General features: G+C 41.9%; 1 protein-coding gene across 2 annotated transcripts in view; it reads left to right on the top strand.

Moving 5' to 3' along the window:
* The window catches only part of CDAN1 (codanin 1), a 29,014-nt gene that overhangs the window by 5,743 nt on the left and 1,869 nt on the right, over positions 1-21,402 (top strand). The window contains exons 4-27 of one of the 2 annotated variants that reach the window (XM_048064889.2): positions 1,202-1,395; positions 1,841-1,963; positions 2,650-2,728; positions 3,133-3,253; positions 4,285-4,394; positions 5,082-5,171; positions 6,258-6,333; positions 7,374-7,582; positions 8,332-8,446; positions 9,267-9,410; positions 10,060-10,226; positions 10,843-10,924; positions 11,591-11,680; positions 12,841-12,895; positions 13,830-13,963; positions 14,571-14,674; positions 15,558-15,707; positions 16,164-16,227; positions 16,724-16,802; positions 17,791-17,948; positions 18,084-18,191; positions 18,543-18,606; positions 19,756-19,958; positions 20,651-20,758. In XM_048064889.2, coding sequence (XP_047920846.1) covers positions 1,202-1,395; positions 1,841-1,963; positions 2,650-2,728; positions 3,133-3,253; positions 4,285-4,394; positions 5,082-5,171; positions 6,258-6,333; positions 7,374-7,582; positions 8,332-8,446; positions 9,267-9,410; positions 10,060-10,226; positions 10,843-10,924; positions 11,591-11,680; positions 12,841-12,895; positions 13,830-13,963; positions 14,571-14,674; positions 15,558-15,707; positions 16,164-16,227; positions 16,724-16,802; positions 17,791-17,948; positions 18,084-18,191; positions 18,543-18,606; positions 19,756-19,958; positions 20,651-20,758 — 2,827 coding nt within the window. The remainder of the gene's footprint in view (positions 1-1,201; positions 1,396-1,840; positions 1,964-2,649; positions 2,729-3,132; positions 3,254-4,284; positions 4,395-5,081; positions 5,172-6,257; positions 6,334-7,373; positions 7,583-8,331; positions 8,447-9,266; positions 9,411-10,059; positions 10,227-10,842; positions 10,925-11,590; positions 11,681-12,840; positions 12,896-13,829; positions 13,964-14,570; positions 14,675-15,557; positions 15,708-16,163; positions 16,228-16,723; positions 16,803-17,790; positions 17,949-18,083; positions 18,192-18,542; positions 18,607-19,755; positions 19,959-20,650; positions 20,759-21,402) is intronic. The other variant, XM_066998708.1, reaches the window with a different exon arrangement.

Genomic DNA, 21,402 nt, shown 5'->3' on the forward strand with positions numbered 1-21,402 from the left:
GATCTCTGACCCATCGTGCTTCCACTGAAATGGTCAGTGCTTGGAGCTGGGAGCTGCTGTTGTGGCCTCGGTAGCAGTGGGGAATTGAGGTACAAAACTGACAGCTTCCAGCCAACTGGGTCACACTGAGCAATGGCAAAGGATGAAATTCATGGTGAGGTAGATGATGACATTGAAGCAGAAGTGAAGCAGTGTAACTGGAGTCTTACTGTGGTGGGTTTAAGAAGTGCTTAATATGAAATAATTTTCTTCAGTCTGTCAATTGGGTGCTTATGTTCATTGCAAGACATACGTTACTGAATAACCTTTCTACTTCCATTTTGGGACTGACTTGTTCTTCATTGTAGCAGTTCCCACTTAGGCCAGCAGAAAAGTTCTTTGCTACAGCGAAAAATGTTTGTCTTCCTGACAGCCTTTAAAGTGACTCTTAAATTTTACTTTTAAGGCAATTTGGGTGTAAGTGGATGTGATGTTGCCAACGTGGATGTTCCATAGGGATCTTTAATGGTCATTTGATATTGCTATTAATGGCTTTTTTTCTTGCTTCTCATGTGTCTTACATATGCCACTCTGCTCCTGCATTTTGGATGACCTCTGAGGCATTTTTTTTTAACAATGCCTATATTTAACTGAGTAATTGTTCCTGATTTAGAATCCCACAATTGAAGTGGTTTGTTCCTTCTGTTGTTTAACTTGTCAGTATGGGATTTTACCAGTTGTTGCATTGCCTTTCCATGTAGTGGTATTAGATCTTCTCAGAGCATCATTAACTTGGAAATATGGCTGAAAGTATGGATGTGAACCTTATTTTCATAGATTTTACAGTGTCTAGCTGTCAGAAATTGTACATGTAATATTTTTCTTTTTTTAGGATGGGTTCAATGTCCTTAGCAAATACCAGTTGAGGTGAGAAGAAGCAATAGCAAAGGTTAGTTAGATAATTTTGCCAAAGTGACGTGGTGTGTCAGCAGAGTAGGAATTTGTGGTTCTTTTGATTGTTAGCCCTAGGATCCTGTCTCATTAAGAAAAATATGTGTTAAATTACTGTCATGCTACAAGCAGCCTTAGGCAGTATAAATGATGAGTTCAGTTATTGCAGGATTTCTTTCATGCTCTACTGCCAGGGAAAGGCCTCTTCTGATCACAGGGCTGCTGTGTATCATCTTCAGTCACATGGTATGTTGCTGCTCTTGAATTTCAGATGCAAGTTGCTGCACCAGGCGTCTTCTCCTGCAGGGATATCTCTTGATCCTGGTACTCCTACTAAGCCTAGTTACACTCGCAGTGCAAGCCTTCCTGCTGAAAGCCATCTGGTGACCTGTGCGGATCCTGCTAAGGTTTCTTGCAAGAAGCAGTTGGAGTGCCTGGCACGGCTCTACTCATCATGCATAGCAGGTGAGGAGTAAGATGTGAGACTGACCTTTCTGTGCACTTTGAACTTGCATGTGTGTTGCAAAGGGGAGATAGATGAGAAGTGAAAGTTGTGGGGTAGTTACAGTGTACAAATAACATCTGGAAAAATAAACTAAATCGACACAGTTATTAAAACAGGTGGATTCTAGGTAAAAGTTTAGGGAAGGAGATGAACCTGATGTAGTGCTCTGACCTGCAGGAGGCTAAAGTTGTATGATCCTATCTGATGAGGTAAATTTGAGCAACCAGACCGTTCCCTAACATGTCCTTCCTGTAATTCCCATGTTGATATATACTCTGGTTGTGTGTGGGGAGGGAGTTATTTACTGACTATGCCATAGAACAGTTTTCTATCTTTTTACCTTTATTTATTAAAACAGGTTAATACTGAATATTCATCTTTACTATCTAATTTTTTCTCTTCCAGAAAACCTGGTACCAAATATTTTTCTGGAGCTTTTTTTTGTTCTGCAGCTGTTAACATCTAAAGGCACTTCTACTGCAGAAGAAGAAGAGGAGAGTGACCTTGAAGTTAATGAAAGAAGTAAAGGTAAGCAATAGAACTGAGTGGAAAGAATGTCCTTCATGGGATGATAATGTGGTATAGATAAGTTGACCTTACCTTGGACAATTAGTCATAAATCCCATAAATAACACTGTGGGACTCATCTGAGATGCTGACAAAAAACATTCATGCATGGGCAGTGCTTCTGCAGCATGATAGAGCAGAGTTACTAGATAATGTTTAAATCTACTTTTCTGCTGTTGTGTGCGAATATCCATAGCTACTTGCTAAAAGAAACTTTCAGAGAGAAGGGTGGATATGCTAGAGTCTCTCTTCCATTGGTCCTTGCAACTCAAAAGTGCTGCTGACTTGAGAAGGCTGAGCAGGAATCTCTTCTTTCCCATACAGCATTAAACAATTTAGCTGCCGTTAGTATAGGAAAGATGGGGATTTGTCTGTTGAGGTGCAAGGAAATATGAACTTCTGGAAACTGGATGCTGGTCTGGAAGACTGTTTAGCTCTTTGGATATGGAGTTAGAATCATAGAATCATTAAGATTGAAAAAGACCTCCAAGATCATCTGGTCCAACCATCACCCTATTACCAATGTCACCCACTAAACCATGTCCCTAAGTGCCAGGTCCAACACATTCCTCAGGAGCTAATTGTTGATCATTTAGTTTATAAATGGTGACAGGTGCTGTTGTCTCACACTTATTTCTTCTCATTAGATGCATCGGGGAGGCAGCATTTCCGAAGTGTGCACAATTGTGTTTACTTTGCTGTTCAAGTCTTGGATTATCAATATGAGTGAGTTGAGGCTTTTTTTCTCTGCTCATGTCTGCAGATGTGTGTGAGATGAAGCAAGTGTGCTTGGATTTTAGAGCTTTACTACTTCCAGGCATGGAGTTACTAATTTTCCCTAAAAATACACAACTCGGCCTGAATTTGGACGTGTCTTTGAATTTCCCTTATGCTGGTCTGTCTGCTGAACTTCAGTGTGATTGTGCAAGAATGGGAAAGTCATGAGTGTCATAAAAAGTCATAAAAAAGTGTCCCTACAGATGCCAATGGGATTTGATCCTGGGTGCCTGGGGCTTAGAACTCTTTACTTGGTGGCTTCATATAAGATAATCAGACATAAAGAAATGATTATGCTTATGGTGTTGTTTATGTCTGTATGTCTGTGGGTTTTATGGATGTTGTCTTGGCAGAATTATTTCCCATCTAGAAAAGGGGACGCTGAAGTTCTTGGCTGAAAATGAACGGATTGCATCTTTTTCTCCTACCTTGCATGAGAGGCTCAGGCAGGCTTATGAAAGCAGCACAGCCAAGGTGAGTGTTGGCAGACCTCAACTGATGCTATCTCATGCCTTTGTGGTAGTGTTCTTTTATTTATGTTGGCCTTAATGCTTATGCTCATTCCTGCTACTGTGAGTATCTTGTCATGTCTTCTTTGGGAAGTGTCTGAAAGTGTACTTTTTTTTTTTTTGGTCATGGGTGAGTGAATTGCAAGTTGCAGTGACTGCTAGCTGTGAATCGCTGCTGGCTGGCCATATATTGTGCTCCAGGTGCTGACTCAGCCAATGACTTTGACAGGGTCAAGTTTTGCTTTTGAGATTCATGTCTACTAAACGTGGATCCCAGAACAATGGCCAGCTAGATGCAATATCAGAATGTAGTTTGGGAGAGGTGGACTTTTTTCATAGCTACAGACTCCTTTTCAGAAAACAAAGTTTCAGAGGAAACAGTGCGGCCTGGGAAAACTGGTTTCCTGATATTATCACCTGAGTTAGGGAACTGAAAGCAGATGCTTGGAATACCCGCCTTAGTTTATTTTGTATTTAGTTTCATCCATCTTTTAAAAATGGGAATTGTTCTTGGCAAAGAAAATACAGTGTACTTTCTGAGAGCAGGGCCCATCAATAGCTGCACAGGTCAGTTAAAGGTGTAGGTAAAGGTCTTCTGTTGCCTGAAGGCATGTACTTTTTGAATAGGAGAAAGAATACAGAAATTGCCAGCTACTGTTCTGCATTCTCAGAAGCCCTATATCGAAGACACACTTTGGCTGTTTGCAAATCATTGTTTCCACATGGAAACACTAGCTGCAATCTAGTCTGCTGAGATTTCTTAGAGAGATGAGGTGTTTCCGTTCATAATGAGCGATTCTGCCTCTGCAGTGTAATACCGGTTTTGTAGCCATTGGTGTTTACCAGCAGTTAGCAAATGGAAGCAGTTAGGAAGTGGCTACAGCCTGAACAGCTCAACTAGTGATACCTGTTTTCCTCATCACCTCTCTTCACTGCTTTCTCTAGGTGTCAAGTTGTTGGATAAATCAGAGACTTATGCTTTTATATTTTCAACAGGTCTCTCTTCTGCTGCCATGCTCTGTACAATCTGTTTCTTTCCAGCCAGAAACTGACAATCGCTCTAACTTTCCCAGTGACAGAGCATTTCACATATTTAAGAAACAAAGGTAAGTTTCTTTCGCTGTTGCCATATGGCTCTTAGAGTATAATCTTTCCATGATTGTAAAAAAGGATATTAGGAATGTCTTGTGTATGCTATATACTCTAGAAAAAAATTGAGATTTTTACTCTTAATAAAAAAAAAAAAAGTGTTCATATTGACAGCAGGGGCTAAATGTTTAATGTCGTTAGAGAAGAACAGCCTAATTCTTCATGATTTATTGGCTTTTGGTAAATGCCAGTACAGTGTGTCACCCTTCTGGATTGCTTCTGCATATAGATCTGGTATGCTTTGTATTCTTCCTGACACCTCCCTCTGCGCTTGCAGCAACAGGGCGAGGGGAGAATGGCAAGTTGTCTTGGTCCTTGTTTTCTCCTCGTAGGTATTATTTCGTGTGGCTTATTCTTTCCCACTTCTCAGTCTTTGGTATGTCTGGTAATGGGTGTTTTGGTCATTCCATCTGAGCTTGTGCATAACAAGCTTAAACACTTGCTGTCAAAGACATGGAAAATGGAAACTTGCTGAAGTACCGCTAACACTAATGAGTTTTGCAAAGGTATCTGAATGTGTAGAAGCTTGAGTTACTTAATCTGAGGTAGAGTTTCACTGGGAAACTTAGGAGCAATTGAATATTCAATTATTTTTACTTCAAACTTGAAGAGGAATTCATACCCTTAAACATCTTGATTCACAGGGATATCTTTTACGAACTGCTGCGTGAATGGGAGGATAACCATGAAAAAACTGGCTGGGACTTTGAAAGAGTTCTGGGCAACAAGATAAGGTAGGAGTCTTGTGCAACTCCAGCTAGAACTGAAACTTCTGCTGCTCTAGTATAGGTGAATTACTGGTGCAGTGTACCAGAGTCAGCATCCTAATTTTTATGTTCTTTCTAATGGTCATCTACACTGACTTGTAGGGGGCTGTGCTTCTTGGGAGATACTGTCTGGGTAAAGTCACTTCTATATTTAACATTTTCAACGGTCATCGTAAAGAAACTAGGCAAAAGTGGCAGTAGCATAATTTGATTAGTCTTGGTCTAACTCTTACCCTGTTCCCAGTCACAGAAAGTGCAATTTTCACAACCTGTGCTGTGATCTGGACATGGCTATTGGATGCATTTCTCTATGCGGTTTTTGTTTCCAATGCCCCACTCCTTTGAAGCACAGGGAAATGTGTTACATGTTCAGAAGCTCTTATCTCTTCCAACTATTTGAGGAGCTTCTGGTGTTTTGGTTCTGAAAACGAGACAAGTTTGGCTCTTCATATGGAAGGCAGACTTTTATGCTTATTGTTTTATCAAAATAGAATATATATAAAGAAATTTATGTTTTTGAAAGCAGTTGCCTTGTAGGTGTCTGTGTTAGTCTTAACCATGAGCCTACTCAAGTTACACATATGAAGGGGGCTTTTCATGTCTGGGGCAAAACAAGGCTGAGATTTAAACTGAGAAATTTTTGTCCTCTTTGGGCGTCAGAAGTACTGCTATTGCTGTTTTCTTACTTGCATCCACGTGGGCTCTCAACACAGTGCTCTGCACAGGGGAGAATGGGAGATGAATGAGTTAATTGTCTTCCTAAATAACAGCGTTATTGCAGGAAAGGAAGAGAGTCTTTTTATCTCTAAAGCTGTGTTCTGCAGGTGCTAAGGGAGAATCCAGGGAGAATTTTTGTTTCTATGATCAGCAGATCAGGCTCAGTGCTTGTGAAACTTGGTTATAAAGATGTTGCTTTTTGCAGTGGCCTTTGAAAAGCTCTGGAGATTGCTTTCTTAAAAGCAGTTATTTTGTGCTTTCGGTGTAATTTGGGGTTAAACCACTTTTTAATACTTCAGAGATCTAGTCAGCATTTTGTGATGTTTTCCTTCACAGGGCCATGATGGCTCACCTGTCTGCAACCTGCAACCACAGCCATTTTGCCAGGCTCTTTCAGAAACAGCTCATCCAGGTAAATTAGTTGGTTTTGTTTTTGTTTTCTTGAATATACGCATCAAAAGTGATTTGATCCTTCCTCAGCCTGAGAAAACAAACTGTCTTGCAAGTTTGAGGTTTTCCTATTGAAACTTTTTTTTGGGAGAGACAAGTCTTTAGGAAGGGAATTTCCTTTCTTTTCTGGAAATACAAATCAGTGATAAATTATAGACAACCCCCTTATCCCTATCATATATAAGGCACACTGAGCACATCATGAGCTGTAAGAATTCATTCTTCATGGTTATTTACTGTGAGCTTCTAATTTTAGAACAGTTAATTTTTAGAAGTGTTAACGATATATTTCAACATGTATAAAATGCAGAGGTTCCCAGTTCCATTCCTTAGCAACATGAGTACACTACCTGCAAAGAGTCTCAGGTTGTTCTGTGTAACAGCCCAACAGACTCTTTTTGATATAGTATTGCTGTTGTAGTTTACAGGAGTTTTTCCGACCAGTTTCAAGCATCATCTGACTTCACTGTAGCTGAAGGAATGAAGAAAGAAAGGATGCTTCTGATTGAAGTATAAATTTTCACTGTATTCTCTCTATAAGTGGCTGGCTTATTGGTAGGTTTCTTTTGGATAGCAAAATAGACACAAAAAAACCCCTTAAATGTTAGCCCACATGCATTTCCAGGAAGATGCAAGCTGTTGGAATATTGAAATTCCTCTTGTGTCCAGTCTGAATTTGCATCAGTGTTGTGTCTGTAGTTCATGAAGACCGTACAAGTGATAGGTGTTCTCTCCACACATCCAGATGTTGGCTGCTAGATGTGCCTGAGTTAGTTGCATATCATCCATCTCTCAGAATCTCTAGGCTGTTTCTGGCCAAGGTGGGTAGCATGTTTTGTCATGAGGAGAAGAGACCTTTTTTATGTGGGCTGGCTGAAAAGGCCATGCTTGGATTCCTCCTAAAACAAAGTCTCATGAGGAAGGGAGAACATGTGGGGTAATGAAATGACATGATGCTTTATTACAAATCGTTCATCTTCCTGCTCTTTCTGTCTCCTGAAGATGTGTAAAGGTCCCGTTGGTGGTGGCGCAAGCTGGGGAGACACCCCAGACCAGGATGTCCTTAACATGCTGGGTCCTGATAATCTGAGCCGTCTGAAGAGGTTGCAGGAAAGATTTGTAGTTCCCCAGAGCATCAGAGGACCTTGCCCACCCCCTTCATTCCCAGGGTGCCAGCAGTTCTTCAGGGACTTCATCCTCAGCGCAGGAAGGTTGGCTGCCCATGGTTACCGTTTCCTTGACGAAGCATGGGTGTGTGGGGGGCAAAACCAGCATGTCGCTCTTGTAGCAGGGGGTTGAGAGCCTTGGACATAGCAGTTACCCAGGCAGAGCATATCAGGAATGATTTAAAACTGCATAATACCACACATAGTGTCCTTGACCAGTGAACATGTTAATAGGTTCTGTCCGGGGCATAGAGTGCTACATCAGGCTAGATGGTAATAACCTTCCTTCTATAAAGCACAGTATCTTGTCACAGGCCACCAGCATTTACCAGTGCCAAGGAGTACAGTGCTCTATAGCAAGGGCACTGGATTGTCCAAACATTCCTCGTGCAGTAGTGCATGAAGCCAAAGAGTTAGAGGATGAAGCCAGTTTCATTTTTTTTTTTTTTGGAATGAGTTTTTCCACAGTCCACAGCATGGATGCATTGTGATAGAGGGGAGGTTTGGATCTAAGTTATCTAAGTTCAGTTACTTTACAGCTTCCTGTTTGGACAGATCCATATCTTTAACATTTTGCTGGGACTTGCTAAATAGCATCTGTTCCAAGGAACATGAGTGGAAAAGGTGGTCAGCCACTACTAGTTTTGTCATTGTTTTCTTGCCAGTCAGTCAGTTACTTTGGTTGCCATCTGATGCTTGATAAACTCAAGACACCAGCTTGAAATTTTGTGGTGTGTTAGTTGAGGTTTTACTGCTGTTTTCAGCCCAATCTGACTCATCATCTTTTGCTGAAGTTATCAGTTCAATCAGCACCTGGTGGATAGCCTGTGCCTGAAGATACTTGAACTAGATGGCCTTACTCTGGTAGAGCATGAGCACAGTGATGGGGAAGCAGATATGGATGAACAGGTAAGCTTTTTTTTTTTTTTTCACAGACATATCTGGCAGTTTCCCTGAACTGATATTGTACCCAAACAATTGTTTTGGTTGCAAGTAATTTGGAGCTTCCCACACTGTATTTATAGGACAAGAGCTTCTTCATTTGATTTTATCATGGCTCTGCAACACGTAGGGATGTCCGAGCCCCTTTCCATTTACTTGTGTGCTTCAGGATGCCTCATAGAACTGTGTCTGAAGAGATAATGCACCCTAGTTTGAAAAGCGATCTCCTGTGAGGGAGCCTTATTTCAGGTTGTTAGTACCCGTGCTAAATCTGTTTCATCAATGAAGTAACTGAGTTTAATTGTTGCATTCAATTGCAATAGATCCTTGTTACTATTCCACACAGAAAGACTTTAGTTAGAACTAATTTGTAGTGATGCCTGTTTAGATGTTCCTTTATTCACCTGTACCTATCACAGGTGTCATAGTTTGTAGACTGTTAGCAAAGTAGCAGCGAAAGCTTCACGAAAACTCGCAGAGCAGTAATAGTATAAAAGAGGCATCATGAGGTCAGTTCTCTTTGTCCCCAAAGTTGTTAATACGAAGATGTGACTGAGCAGCTTCTTGTTCTAGAAAGCTCTTGCATTAATTTCTTACAGTAAGTGAAGCAGTGGAGGCAGAACCAATTTGAAATATGCCTGACAAATACGCCTTTTGAAGCCTTTATTAAAAGCACTGATGAAGCTATGTGGCCACCCTTTTTCCATGAAGGGATTGGAAGTTTAGTGTAGGTAATGGCTTTGCCAGTTTAGGATGACATTGCCCCAGCTTACTTTTTTCATTTCAGGATGAAAAGAAGCGTTTTACTGTGGTCTTACTAAGCCTGAGGCTCCTCGCCAAGTTCCTGGGGTTTCTTGTTTTCTTGCCATATCGCACTGTGGAACAGCCAACTAGAGACCTGCAAGACTCTGCAGTAGCATTAAGAAACCAAGTAAGAAACCAAACATTTAAAAAAAAGTCTAATGTGGACTATTGTTTGACAGTCAGGTTTCCTCACCCAAGGAGTCATGCCTGTTCAGAACAAGCCAATGATTCCTGGGAAGATGTTACACTGTTCTGTGCCCCTATCATATATTCTGAAGTTGGGAACAGAGAACAGAGGAATTGGCATGATGTAGAAAAGAGGGAGCAATGCACTGACAGTGAGGTACTCAGTCTTCTGTTATTTCTGCTAATCTGGGACTGTCATAGCAGAACTCTGACCTAGCTAAGACTTGTCTTTGTAGTGTGAAATCCAGCTACCAGGAAAGTTTTTGTTAGTTTCACGCCCACCTCCTGCCAGTGTGATGTACTGAATGCAAGGAGGCAGGGGTTAAACCTTGACTCCGCTTGCACATAGTCATGCTTATAGCCTTACAGCCTTCTCTTTGGAAGTCCCAGTAGGACCTCTGGTTGCCGTCATAGTGTGTTTTCTACCTCTGCTGGTGTGTAGAGAAATGTTTTCATTAGCCAGAAAGTCAGCTCCTATTTGTAGAGAAGATGAAATCCTAGAAGGAAAAGTCATGATATAGAAAAAGATTTTTCTGTAATTATCAAAAGGTAACTTCAAGCTGCTGTTTTAACTTGTCTTGTTCATTAAGACCCTGCCTGTACTGGACGTACTGAAGCTTCTGAGACAATCTATTCGGGATCACCGTTCTATCCTCACTGTTCCTTGGATTGTGGAGTTTCTTTCCCTTGCAGATCATATTGCTCCTTTCCTTGATTACTATAGGAAAGTATTTTGTCTCTTGCTGCAGGTATACAGGTAAGAGCCTGGGAAAGTATATCAGTTCAAGAACTCTTGTGTAAATGTTTTCTTGCTTAGTTCAGAAGTACCTAGTGTTTGAGAGTGCACGTTGGCCCTAGTTTGAGATTCTTAAGAAAATACCTTTTTTGGTGCAAATCATGAGCATTTTTTATCTTACATGAAGCTGCAAAAGGAGCACAGTCTAAACTTAGAGAATAATATTTGATTTAAATATGTTCTTTCATCAAGTAAACATTCTTTAAATCCCCATTCACCCACTCTACCTCTGCAGTTGCAAATTTTAAACGTTGAATTTAAGCCTTAAGCCCATAGCATCTCCCATGCCTAAATAATGCTCCACTTTTTTTGCTTATATACATGAGGAAAATTTGAAGCACATTCTGGAGAGTTACTTAGCAATGGCTTTGCCGACATTAAAGTAGCATGTTATTCAGATGGGTACATGCAAAAGGGTAGAACTTGCTCTCCACTCTGTTGGTAGACGAGTAGGGAATGTGAACATGGTTACAAATAGTATTATCAGAAACTGAGTGGTTTGGGATTTTTTTTTTGTTAATGAAAATTGCGCTAGTGAAATCTAATACTGTCTCTGTTTGCTTTTTCTGCATGGCAGGTTAATGGTCCTTTCTGAAGATAAGGAGATGAGTTTCCTGAACAAGCTGCTGATTCTTGCAGTTCTGGGATGGCTTTTTCAGGTAGAGTCTCCTGTGTGCACACAGCTCTTCCTTGAAGAAACAGCAGAGTACAGAACTCAATAGAAGATAGTATTGAAATAAATTAAAACACTTGAAAATACTAGGTTGTGATGTTTCATTTTGTTTTGTATTTTTAAAATTTGTTTGGGGTTCAAACTATCCTCCGTGTTCTAATGGAGAATTACTTTGCTGTAGTCAAATTGTGTGAAGTAGCATTTTTTCCCAGTAGGAATTCTAATTGCTGCTGAAACACATTGTGTCCTTAAACCTGCATCGTTGTAAGCACTGACAGTAAATTCCTGTTAGAACTTGGAAGCTCTTGTCACAAAGGTGGAGCGTTAGCTGACATCCTTGAATAAAAGGGGAAATTTTTATCTGATAAAGAGATGGTATGCGATGAACTTTTAAAATCCTTTTGTTCCTTCCTTTGGAAGTAAGGTAACTTGTTAGCAGGAACTTGCTGGAATGGTGAAAGATACCATATGGGGACAGTTAGAAAGGTGGCATGTGATCAAACAAAATCTTTAATTTTATGGGGAAAAATCTCTTTATGTATCTCTTTATGATCTTTATTATTTTTGTGGGTGGAAGATTTTACTGTCTATCAGAAATGGTTCAAGTTATTGACTGCTGTTTGGGTTGTACCTACTGGGGTTTCTGTTTCAGGTTCCATCGGTCCCTGAAGAGTTGTTTTTTGCCACTGATGTCAGGCAGGAGGGAGTGATGGTGGATACTGTGACGTCTGCTCAGGCTTTGGTGAGTTAGTGCAGCAGCAGGCCCTCTGAATCTGTGGATGAGAGCAGGCTTACAATGGCCTCAGGAGTTTAAGATAATATCAAGAACTCAGCTTCAGTGCAACTGCATTGAGCAGCGAATATACAGGCCAACGGATGCGATGCTCCAATTTATCCAAGTGGCTAGATTGCATTGCATTCTGGATTGTAAACTACGTGTGTTAAGAGCTCAGTGGCTTTTGTCAGGCAAAGGCCAACTGCAGCAAGAGCTTGCAGAGTAGGTGGCAAGTTTTGTGGGAGGATCAGATGCTGTTTTCCTGCTCATTGATTATCCCAGTACAAGGTGAGCTGATAAAACTGCAGCTCTTCCCAGAGATGAGTTACAGTAATGATGAACACAACAGAAATAATAAGATGGGTCTATAAAAGCAAGATGGTGATCTTTGCTGTCACCTGCTTACCAGTTGCATGATAAAGGGTAAATAAACTGAAAATAGTTTAAGCCATCAGAGAAGTAGCTGAGTTTGTAGCATGTGTGGTGTTTTAGGTCACTCCCAGACATGCAAGAGAACAGCTGGTATTCTGTGAAAAATCAGCAGTATATTTGCGAAGACATATGTGTATGTTTGTTCTCATTAGAAAATTCTGTTTAGCATTGTCTCTTCAGTGGCAGAGATGAGATGCAGAGCTGATTATTTTGCAGATGAGCACAGTATATACTGCCCATGTGGATGGGGTTGAAAGCTGTTTCTCCTTCCATGCCTCTGGTTGCACTGTGTAATATTGGGATAACACTACTCCATAGCTGGTGTTCTAGCAAGTCTGAGAGAAGATACCTGTGGAGTTGTAATGCTTAGCAGATGTTCCTTATTTATTCTCCTCCCTGGGTAGGTTTCTTCTTTACAAATAGCAGCTGTGTCAACAGTCCTGGTTATATTCTCTAATCATCAAGGTTCAGTTGGGCTTTGACAGTGGTCAGAAGCAAGGATTGAGCTACACTAACTGAATGTAGAGCAGTTGATTGTGCATTATGGGCTGGTCTGAACACTTGGACTGCCAAGTGTAGAATTTTACTGTGAATTTGGAATCTAGTTATTTCCGTTCTGAAACCTGCATGTGACCATGTGTATAGGATTTCCTTCCTGCTGTGTTGCTTCAGCTTTTCCTTCATTTTCTCACCAGGACTCTGTGCCCTTGGTGGATCAGCAGTTACTTTATACCTGCTGTCCCTACCTTGGTGAGTATTTTATTGATATTTGTCCTAGCATTCTCTAGAACTGTGAGTCCTTGGATTGTCTTTCTTAGCCCTCCTCACAGCCTCAGGTCTCAGCTGTGTGTAAGTGAACCTTGATTAAAGAGCCTGCAGCTGAGAATAGTTATCTGGTGAAGTTGGGGGAGGGAGGCTGCATAGTCAGGATAGCTCACCTACAGACAGTGAATACAGAGGAAAGGGGGAGCTCATTCTTCACCGACTGGAGGGAAACACAATAAGGGGTAAATGTACAAATTTTCCATCCTAGGTATAGTGTAGTCTGTGTTGTGAGGAATGTCTTGACCCTTGAGCATATTTCTGCTGCTGAGGCAGAGGGGAAGAATCCTTTTTGTCTGATGCTTTGTCAGGTTGTCGTCTGAGGTATCTTTTTCCTGAGATCTGATTGTTGTTGGTGAAACCTTTATGTGTAGAGAACAGAGTGCCAGATGGTGGAGTGCTGTTCTGCTTCTTGGGACTTAGCTGCTAGGAAAAACGTATGTTAACCCAGATGTTCTTCCATCATCAAAGCTTCTAGGGGTTGTACTCATCTTCAGGCTTTTCCCCTGTTGTTTTCTTCTGATCCTGTTAAGATTTTGTGTGATTCTGCTTGTCTTATTGCCCTTGTATTTTTTTTTTATGATTCCTGCTCCCTGTGTTAAAAAGGGATCCATAGCGATGGCTGCTCCGTGATCCTTCTGAACAAGCCCCCACATGCCAGGGAGCTTTTTGGAAGCCTGTTTTATCTTTGGAGCCTTGCCCTGCTAGTTAGATGGGTGGGATGCCTGTTTGCTCTCTTGAAACTTCAGCTTTCAGAGAAGCTGAGAGAATATGCTCTGGAAGCGGGACTGACAACGTGGAATTCTCTGAGTTTTTGATTTGTTCCGTTGCTTATGGGGATGGTGCATGTTTTTCTGTGCAGGTGAGCTGCGGAAATTACTTGCCTCTTTTGTGGCTGGTAGCGGAGCAAAAAATGGTGGCTTTATAAGGAAAATCACTCCAACAGCTGCAGAGTCTTTGGCACCCAAGACTTCTGTCACACAACGGAAACTGCAGGTAATGAAATTAGGGAGTCACAAGTGGAAACAGGGTGGGAGGAATTGCCTGCGTGGGATACACAGTGGTATCCTGGTGTTTGGGAAAGAAAAGTATGGGCCTGGACAACAGGGAAAGTTGTGTTTGATAGTCAAGTATTCTTACTTCTCATTATTCTGGTTAAATCGTGTGGCTGGATTACCATGTGAGTGTTGAAATCCAGAGAAATTCAGTAAACATTCTTGCAATCAGAACAATTAGCCTCTCTCTCTCTTTTTTTACATAAAATGTTAGTACACTTCTCGTAGGCTGCTTTTAGTTAGACTTTAGCCATGCATTCCACAGAAGATAAGAACTGCATAGGAGCTGCCAGAACTCTCCCATTCTTCTCTTTACTAGTCATTTGTTTTCGTAGTTTCATAAACACTGATGATGAGCTTCAGCTTAGGAAAAAAATAGGGAAAATGTATCCTATAGAGGTGCTGAATGTTACAGTAGCAGAATATTCTAGTATATGTAATTTGTCTGCCTTTTAGCTCACTTACATACGGTAGTTCTGTCCACTCCTGTGAAGAGGAGGATCTGAGTGGAGTGTTCTAATCAATTGTGGCACTTTTCTCTTGAACAGGTGGAGTTGGAGCAGGCCTTCTTCCACAACCAGCCTCCCTCCCTGCGGAGAACAGTTGAATTTGTGGCAGAGAGGGTGGGATCCAACTGTGTTAAGCACATCAAGTAAGTACTGGTTATCTGTTCTGTGACTTAAGAACATATCCCTCTGTTCCCACTTCACCTTCTCTTCTCCAGGCTAAATGAAGTTGGCTACCCAGTCTCTCCTTGTAGGCCGTGAGTTCCATCATCCCAGTTTAGTGGTGGTATCAGGTGCAGCTTCACAGTGGTGAGGGGAGCAGTAACTTCCCTTGACCTGCAGGCTGCACTGTTGGTAATGTCAGACCAGCATTAGGCTGCCCTTCGTGGGACTCTGCTGACTTGTTCAGCCTGTCTGTGTGGAACCCAGATCCTTTTCTGCAGAGCTGCTCCCTGGCCGATACACCCCAGCCTGTATGCCCATTACAGGCATACAGAGTCACCACCGATGTCAGCCCATTTCTTCAGCTTGTGAGGGTCCTTCAGAAAGGAAGTCCTGCTCTCCAGCATGCCGTTCATTAACTTGCTGAGGATTGGCTCTGTCCCATGTCCAACTTGTCGAAGACATTAAATAGTATCAGCCTGTGAGGAACACTGGTTGTAGTGGGCTGCTGTTGACATCTCTGAATTTCTGACCACTAACCACTGATTGTAAAAGTACTGGTGCCACAAAAGTTACCTGTAACTATCTGTTTCTATTAATATTTAAAAGCTTTTGACTCTTGAGTCTTAGTACTATTCTGAGATCTCTATTTGCTGTTTTGTTTCCATGTCAAAAAGAGCAAGGAAATGGTGTAGTAGTGAACACAGTGATTCTTCTTTCTCTTCTAGCAGAGTGGCTAGTTGCATCTCTCTCTGAGAAAGACAGACACCCTCCTGAAATGGGGCAAACAGCTGGTTTCAGTTAGTGTGCATTTTTTCTTCTATCAATTTCAGTGTGTCTGAATTTCTTTATTCTTTATTTTCACAGGGCAACACTGGTAGCAGAGTTGGTTCAAAGGGCTGAAGTCATGTTGCAGGATAAAGTGAAGGAGGAGGATGCTAATCACGACAAGCTGCTTGAAGAGGTGTGCGCTCATCTGTATGAGGAAGGGGCCCAGGCACTCATCAAAGGCAGAGAGTAAGGAGGAAAAGTTATTTAAACTTGTGCCTTCCCTTCTCTTCTTATTGTGGAATCTATAAGCCTCATTCGGCTTGGCCTGTCTTGCTCAGGTTCTGGTAATTATAAACCCTGACCTCTGCTCTTCTTAGGGTGACTGTCTGCTGTGCCTCCAGCCAGTTAATGCCGTATTTGTAGGAAGGAATAAAGGTGCTCTGTGTCCCTCTGCATCCAGCTCCAAACAGGCATCCACTGCAGTTATTATATTTCCCTTCTTTGGAAACTGAACGTTGCAGCCTTGGGGCTTGTAACTGATTTTTCCTTATCTGGTTCTTTTGGTTTGACATACTTCACTGCAGTCTTCCAACTAGTTTTGACTGTAAGAGAGCATGTGAAAATTCCTACAGTAATGAACTTCTGACTGTTGTCCAAGAACTTTGACTAATACTGAGGCACGTATTCTTTCTTTTCTTGCAGATTTTGCAAAAAAAAAGGTCCTGAGGCGGTAAGGGTGTTATTGCCAGAAGAAACATCTGCAGCAGTATGTATTTTCACTAAAACTCACTAAAGACCTTGACTGTGCATCTGGATTGTTAATGTTTTTCTGTTGCTGCTTCACTTATCACTTAATAGCTTAGGACAATGGAATCTGTCGATGCCCTGATGTAGAGGCTGACATCTAAGGAGAGTCACCTCTGCCAGGCTGTCTCGGATGTTCTCATTACAGTGATGCTCTAACCAATAGCTAATTGTTGAAACTAGAGTGGTAGGTAAATTGCATTCATCTTGCAAGGATAATGCTTTTGGTTTAGAATAAACTTCACAAAGAGTTGAGGGTATTTGTATGGTGCTGATGGGGTTTGGGAAGTCAAAATGGGTTTGTCCTAGTGCTCAGAGTAGCAGCTCCCCCAGAGATGGTGGTGCTCTGGTTAAATGTTGCATGACCATATTAAGCCCTTTCCCTCTAGACTTCTGATTCCTCACTGATTATTGATGTTGTGACTGGCAGTATATCACTTGTTATCCTCCCTGCAAAGGTTTTGAATAGTGCGGAAGACATTGCAGTGGAACTAGCTACTGAGAAGGCCTGTGGCTGGCTTTCTGCCAACATTGCAGGTGAGTTTCCTTACCTGGAACTGGGCTTCTAACCTGTATATTGTACTCTCTCTGAGATCAAGGAGTAGAAGTTTATTCTAGTGTCATGAAGTACTCAAGGGTAAAGAAAAAGAAAAGGACTCTCACTTTTTTTTTTTTTAGTGGGAAGCATGCAGTTGCTCTGTCCCTCCTTCTTTAGGAATAAGAGGAGTGATTTCCAGCTCCAAGAATCTTCTTCAGGTTTTTTTCAAGCTTGGCCCTTGTGATTTTTAGTTATGGAGACTGTTAGGATGGTGAGAATGAATGCTGTGGAAAGCTTCTGAAAATATCCCATCTGAAGTTGTCATAGCACTTCAGATACAGGATACAGTCAGCTTCCGTCAAGCCATGTTATGGTCCCCATGTACAGAGAACTTCTGAACTTCTTCAAAGCAAACACTTCTCTGACTGGGTATGTTTTCAGCAGGCTGCAGGTGACTGTATTCCTTTTAGTCTGTAGTAGTGCTCTGGCAACTCTTCAGAACCTCTCAAAACCCATTGTTTCAGGAGGTGATGCCAAGAATTTGGGAAGGAATATCCAGCACCGTTTTCAGCAGCAGGAGTTCAGTGTTTTGGATGCTGCTCAAAATTTATTTTGGTACAACACATATGTCTTTTGTGGGCACAGTGGTTCAACTGGTATGGTCATGCTGATTCGGCATTCTGCTTTGGCATTGCTTCCTGGTTTAGCTATTCTGATCATTAAAGCTACTGAAACATTTCTGATGGGGAATGAAATGGGTTGCCACTGGTACCTGGTGGTAATGGGTAGCTCCCCACCTGTGGCTCTGGCCATTAATATGATGGGAGCTCAGAGTCAGGAGGGTTTGAAAGCATGAACTGGCTGTTCCTCAGTCACGGTGGCTCTCAGAATAGGAGGCTAGTAAGGGTAGCATTTGAAAACAGTTGTCTGCCTCCCTGGAGAGAAGAACTGAGGCAGACAGGATTTGTTCCCTTTTTTCCTTTGCAGCACTAATAAAAAGAGAAGTGAAGGCAACCTTCAACAGAATGCTGAAAGTCCCAGGGCTTCCCCTGCCCAGCGAGGATGCTCTGGAGTTGAGAAGGGACTGCCCACCAGGCTGTCAGCACCGTGCCCCATTTCCCTCCCAGATCATCAACGAGATTAAGGTACATAATGTTCACTTCCTGGCTTGCTGTCTTTCCCTAGCTCCCTTTTAATTTTTCACCTCTGTCATAGGTCCAAAGATCCGTTCATGGAAGTGCAGACTTGGTAAGTGAATCCCTGTTGTCTCTTTCGTCAAGGATGTGCTCTGTGTTGCTGTGGGCCCACGGGATGAAGGTGAAGTGATTGACCACGACTGGCTGGAGTGCCTGCTGGGAAGACTGAGTCAGACGCTTCGGTGCAGAAAGGTAGAAGTAAAAAAAGCAACAACAAAGTTGGACCGCTTCAAGCCATCTTCACACTTGTAAAATCTGTAGTTTGCTTTGTCTCACAGTTGAGTTCAGTTGAATGTTTTTTGTCTCAGCTCAAATGTGACAAAGTTGCATTGCGTTTTTTAGACTCTAGATACACCTGGCACTTACATCTAGCCTTTGTGGAGCCCTTTGTCATGCAGGATCTCTTTTCTTTCAGACTTTCTCCTGATTACACCTGATTACATTGCTGTAAATTGTCTGCTCCTCTCTTTTATCCCTCGTGAAGCTCTGTTTTGTCCAGTTTGCAGGATGGGACAAAGATAAAACTTCTTCTGTGTTTTCTAGTTCATGTGTCCGACATCAGAACAGCAGCTGGCAAAGTGTACAGTTGAGTTGGCTTCTTTGCTGGGTGAGTCAGTCATGATAAGCTGTTTAAGACTAAAATGTGGTATGAAAGTTCTCTTAGATCCTTGGGATCAGATATTTCACTATTTAGAGCTTGTGTATGTTTAGTTCTCTTTGTGCCTTTAAGTCTAATTTTTCCCTCTTTGCGGCTTTTTTCTGTCAAATTGGAATGGTCACTCTTATTCTGTGAAGGACACTGTCTTTCATATCTGGTGTTCTTGTTCACATCTTCATTATTTTTCCTTTATTAATACCTCCATTTAAATGTCATACGTGTCTCAGTATCTCTGCCTCTGAAAAGTTGCAGCAGACTTTTTTTCCCGGAATATAAATTATGCAATTATATTTCTTCATCTCTTTTTAGAGAATGGGAGTAACTTGTTTTCTGTGTATTGTGACTTCTGTGAGCGCTTTCATTTTTTTTCTCTTGGTCTAATGTGTTAAATACAAAGCTTTCTCAGTGTGAGCTGGTGGTCTGCTTGCAGATGCTTTCTCTGTGAGCACCCTTCTAATTTATTTATTTATTTTTTTAAGAAGTTTCTTAAGGAGATTTTCTGTGGTTCACCCTGCAGTCCATGCCTGAATATTGTGAAATGTCATTCTGGGGGAGAGCGGTGTAAATCTGCCCCTTTTTGTTAAATTGTACCGAGGAAGACCTAATATCTTCCCTCTCTGTGTGTTTAGCTGCAGTTAAATGCTGTATAACTTCAGTTTCACTTGTATAGAGATATGCAGCTCAAAGCTATGAACAACCATTTAATCTATTTGTAGATTCAGATGGTGTTTTACTGTGTTACTCTTCTTTCTCCGGAGTAACACCTATGTCCTCTTTTATTAAATGTTAGTCATTATTTCAACTTCTATTCAGTCAGTCTTCTGTCAGGACTTCAGGCTGCATGCCAACCAAGTGGCATTCTTTATCTTGGAGCAGTATAAGTATATTCCTGTATAATAATACTTAGTATAGTTTTAAAACTCATGTTTTTGCCTGTTCCTAAACTCTAGTCCCCTTAAGTTCAGTGGTTTACACTTACTAAGTGTTTTTACTTCAGTGATTTAGTTATGAGCTATACAAAATGTGCTTTGGACCAGGCAGACGAATGTAAAAAGACAAATTTGCAGTATGGAAGTTCACCTTTCTTCCTTTTCTTAGTGTCAGATCGTGTTCCTCTGAGTCTTGGGATCAAGGCCCCAGAGAAGAGCTCTGAGAGGCTGCGAGTAAAGAGCAATCCCACATACGGCCTTCTGAAACTGCTGCTTTCCGTCTGGAAGGAGGACTTCGGGGCGCCTGTTCCTGTGCAGCTGATGTTCAGCAGGAAGAACATCGGTTACCTTTCGGAAGTCAAGCAGCGGGAGGTAGGGCTTGTTCAGCTCTGAGGGGCTGCCAGTTATCTGCTCCAGTCCCATACATCCACGTTAACGGTTCCCTCGCCTGCCACGTTAACTGACGGCTTGTGTGAGCAAGGCCTGCAGCATTGGGTCTGCTGTCTAGCTGGCATTGTTTGAGTGGGGGTAGAGGGATACACACTTGTCAGTGTTTTGTGTTTCTCCTGGGGGCTGTTACGGAGGCATAGATTAATTAAGGAACAACTGGCAAGATGACCAGCTGGGCCTGGGAGATCATAGGACTGAACATGCGATTTTGTAATTGATTGCCTTTGTATTTTCAGCTTTTGTTTTTGCACACATATGGGTGTTACTTACAAGATCCCCAACTACCAAGTTGAAAAGTGCCCTATTTAGTTGCAGGCTAAAACCATAAATAAATAAGAGTTTTTCAAGCTGTTCCTGAACACGCATGAATGAAATACTTGGTGTGTTTTGGAACTGAGGACTAGAAATTTTGAGATTTTTATGGTGGAGTACAGTGTATGAACTCGAGTAATTCTGTTCACTCATTTTGTATGTCGCTCACTGCTTTTTCCTCCCGCTCCTTTCCTCCGTGTTCTGATCCAGGAAGGCAGGACATGAACTGTATAGGGATAGGGAAGCAGTCACAAAATCCATTTCTTTTTGAGATGTTGATATTTTTTTTTTCTTTTCTGCAGTGGGACTTGTTCCTTTTCATGCTTCATGGTCTTGTAGAACATGATCTTATGAGAACCAGTGAAATAGAGAGTTGTTTGCGTAGCCTTGGAGAGCTCCCTTGGCCCTCAGTAAGTAACTAGATGTGTGTGAATACCAAGTGAAATCATACAATGGCCTGGGTTGGAAGGGACCTCAAAGATCATCTAGTTCCAACCCCCCTGCTATGGGCAGGGATGCAAAACAAGCAAAATAACAAATAAAAAGTAAAGGTACAGAACAGTAAATCTCTTTCATGTAGTTGAGGCCCATAACCCACCTGATTAATGCAGCAACAGGGCTGCCTGTCAACAACCTTGTTACTGTTACTAGTGCCTTGGTTGAAATCTGTCCTGGTGTGAATGTCAGGATGTCCAGTGCAGTGGAAACACTTCCAAGAAAATTGTAAAACAACTTGGAGACCAGCTGGCTCAGTTACCAGCTCTTGTTCCGGCTTGGATGTGTTCGCTGTGCTCTGACTGAGAATGACGTGTTGGGAACGGGCACAGCTGACTAGGGTTACCTTCAGACCTCTTTGCCTCCCACCGCCAGAAAGGGAGAGGAGTACTCTAGAAAAAGCCAAAATGCAGGAAACAGCCCAAGCGCCGTGCTGTGAAATGGCTTGTATTTCGTGGGTGGTGAGTACTTGTATATTGGAGGTGTTTAACCATCTAAAGTGTGACGTGGTCTTTTTCTGAGAAGGGTGAGGGTCTGGGGTAAGAACTGAACGTGCTGG

Source organism: Anser cygnoides, chromosome 5 (assembly GCF_040182565.1).
Source record: "Anser cygnoides isolate HZ-2024a breed goose chromosome 5, Taihu_goose_T2T_genome, whole genome shotgun sequence".
Lineage (NCBI taxonomy): Eukaryota > Metazoa > Chordata > Aves > Anseriformes > Anatidae > Anser > Anser cygnoides.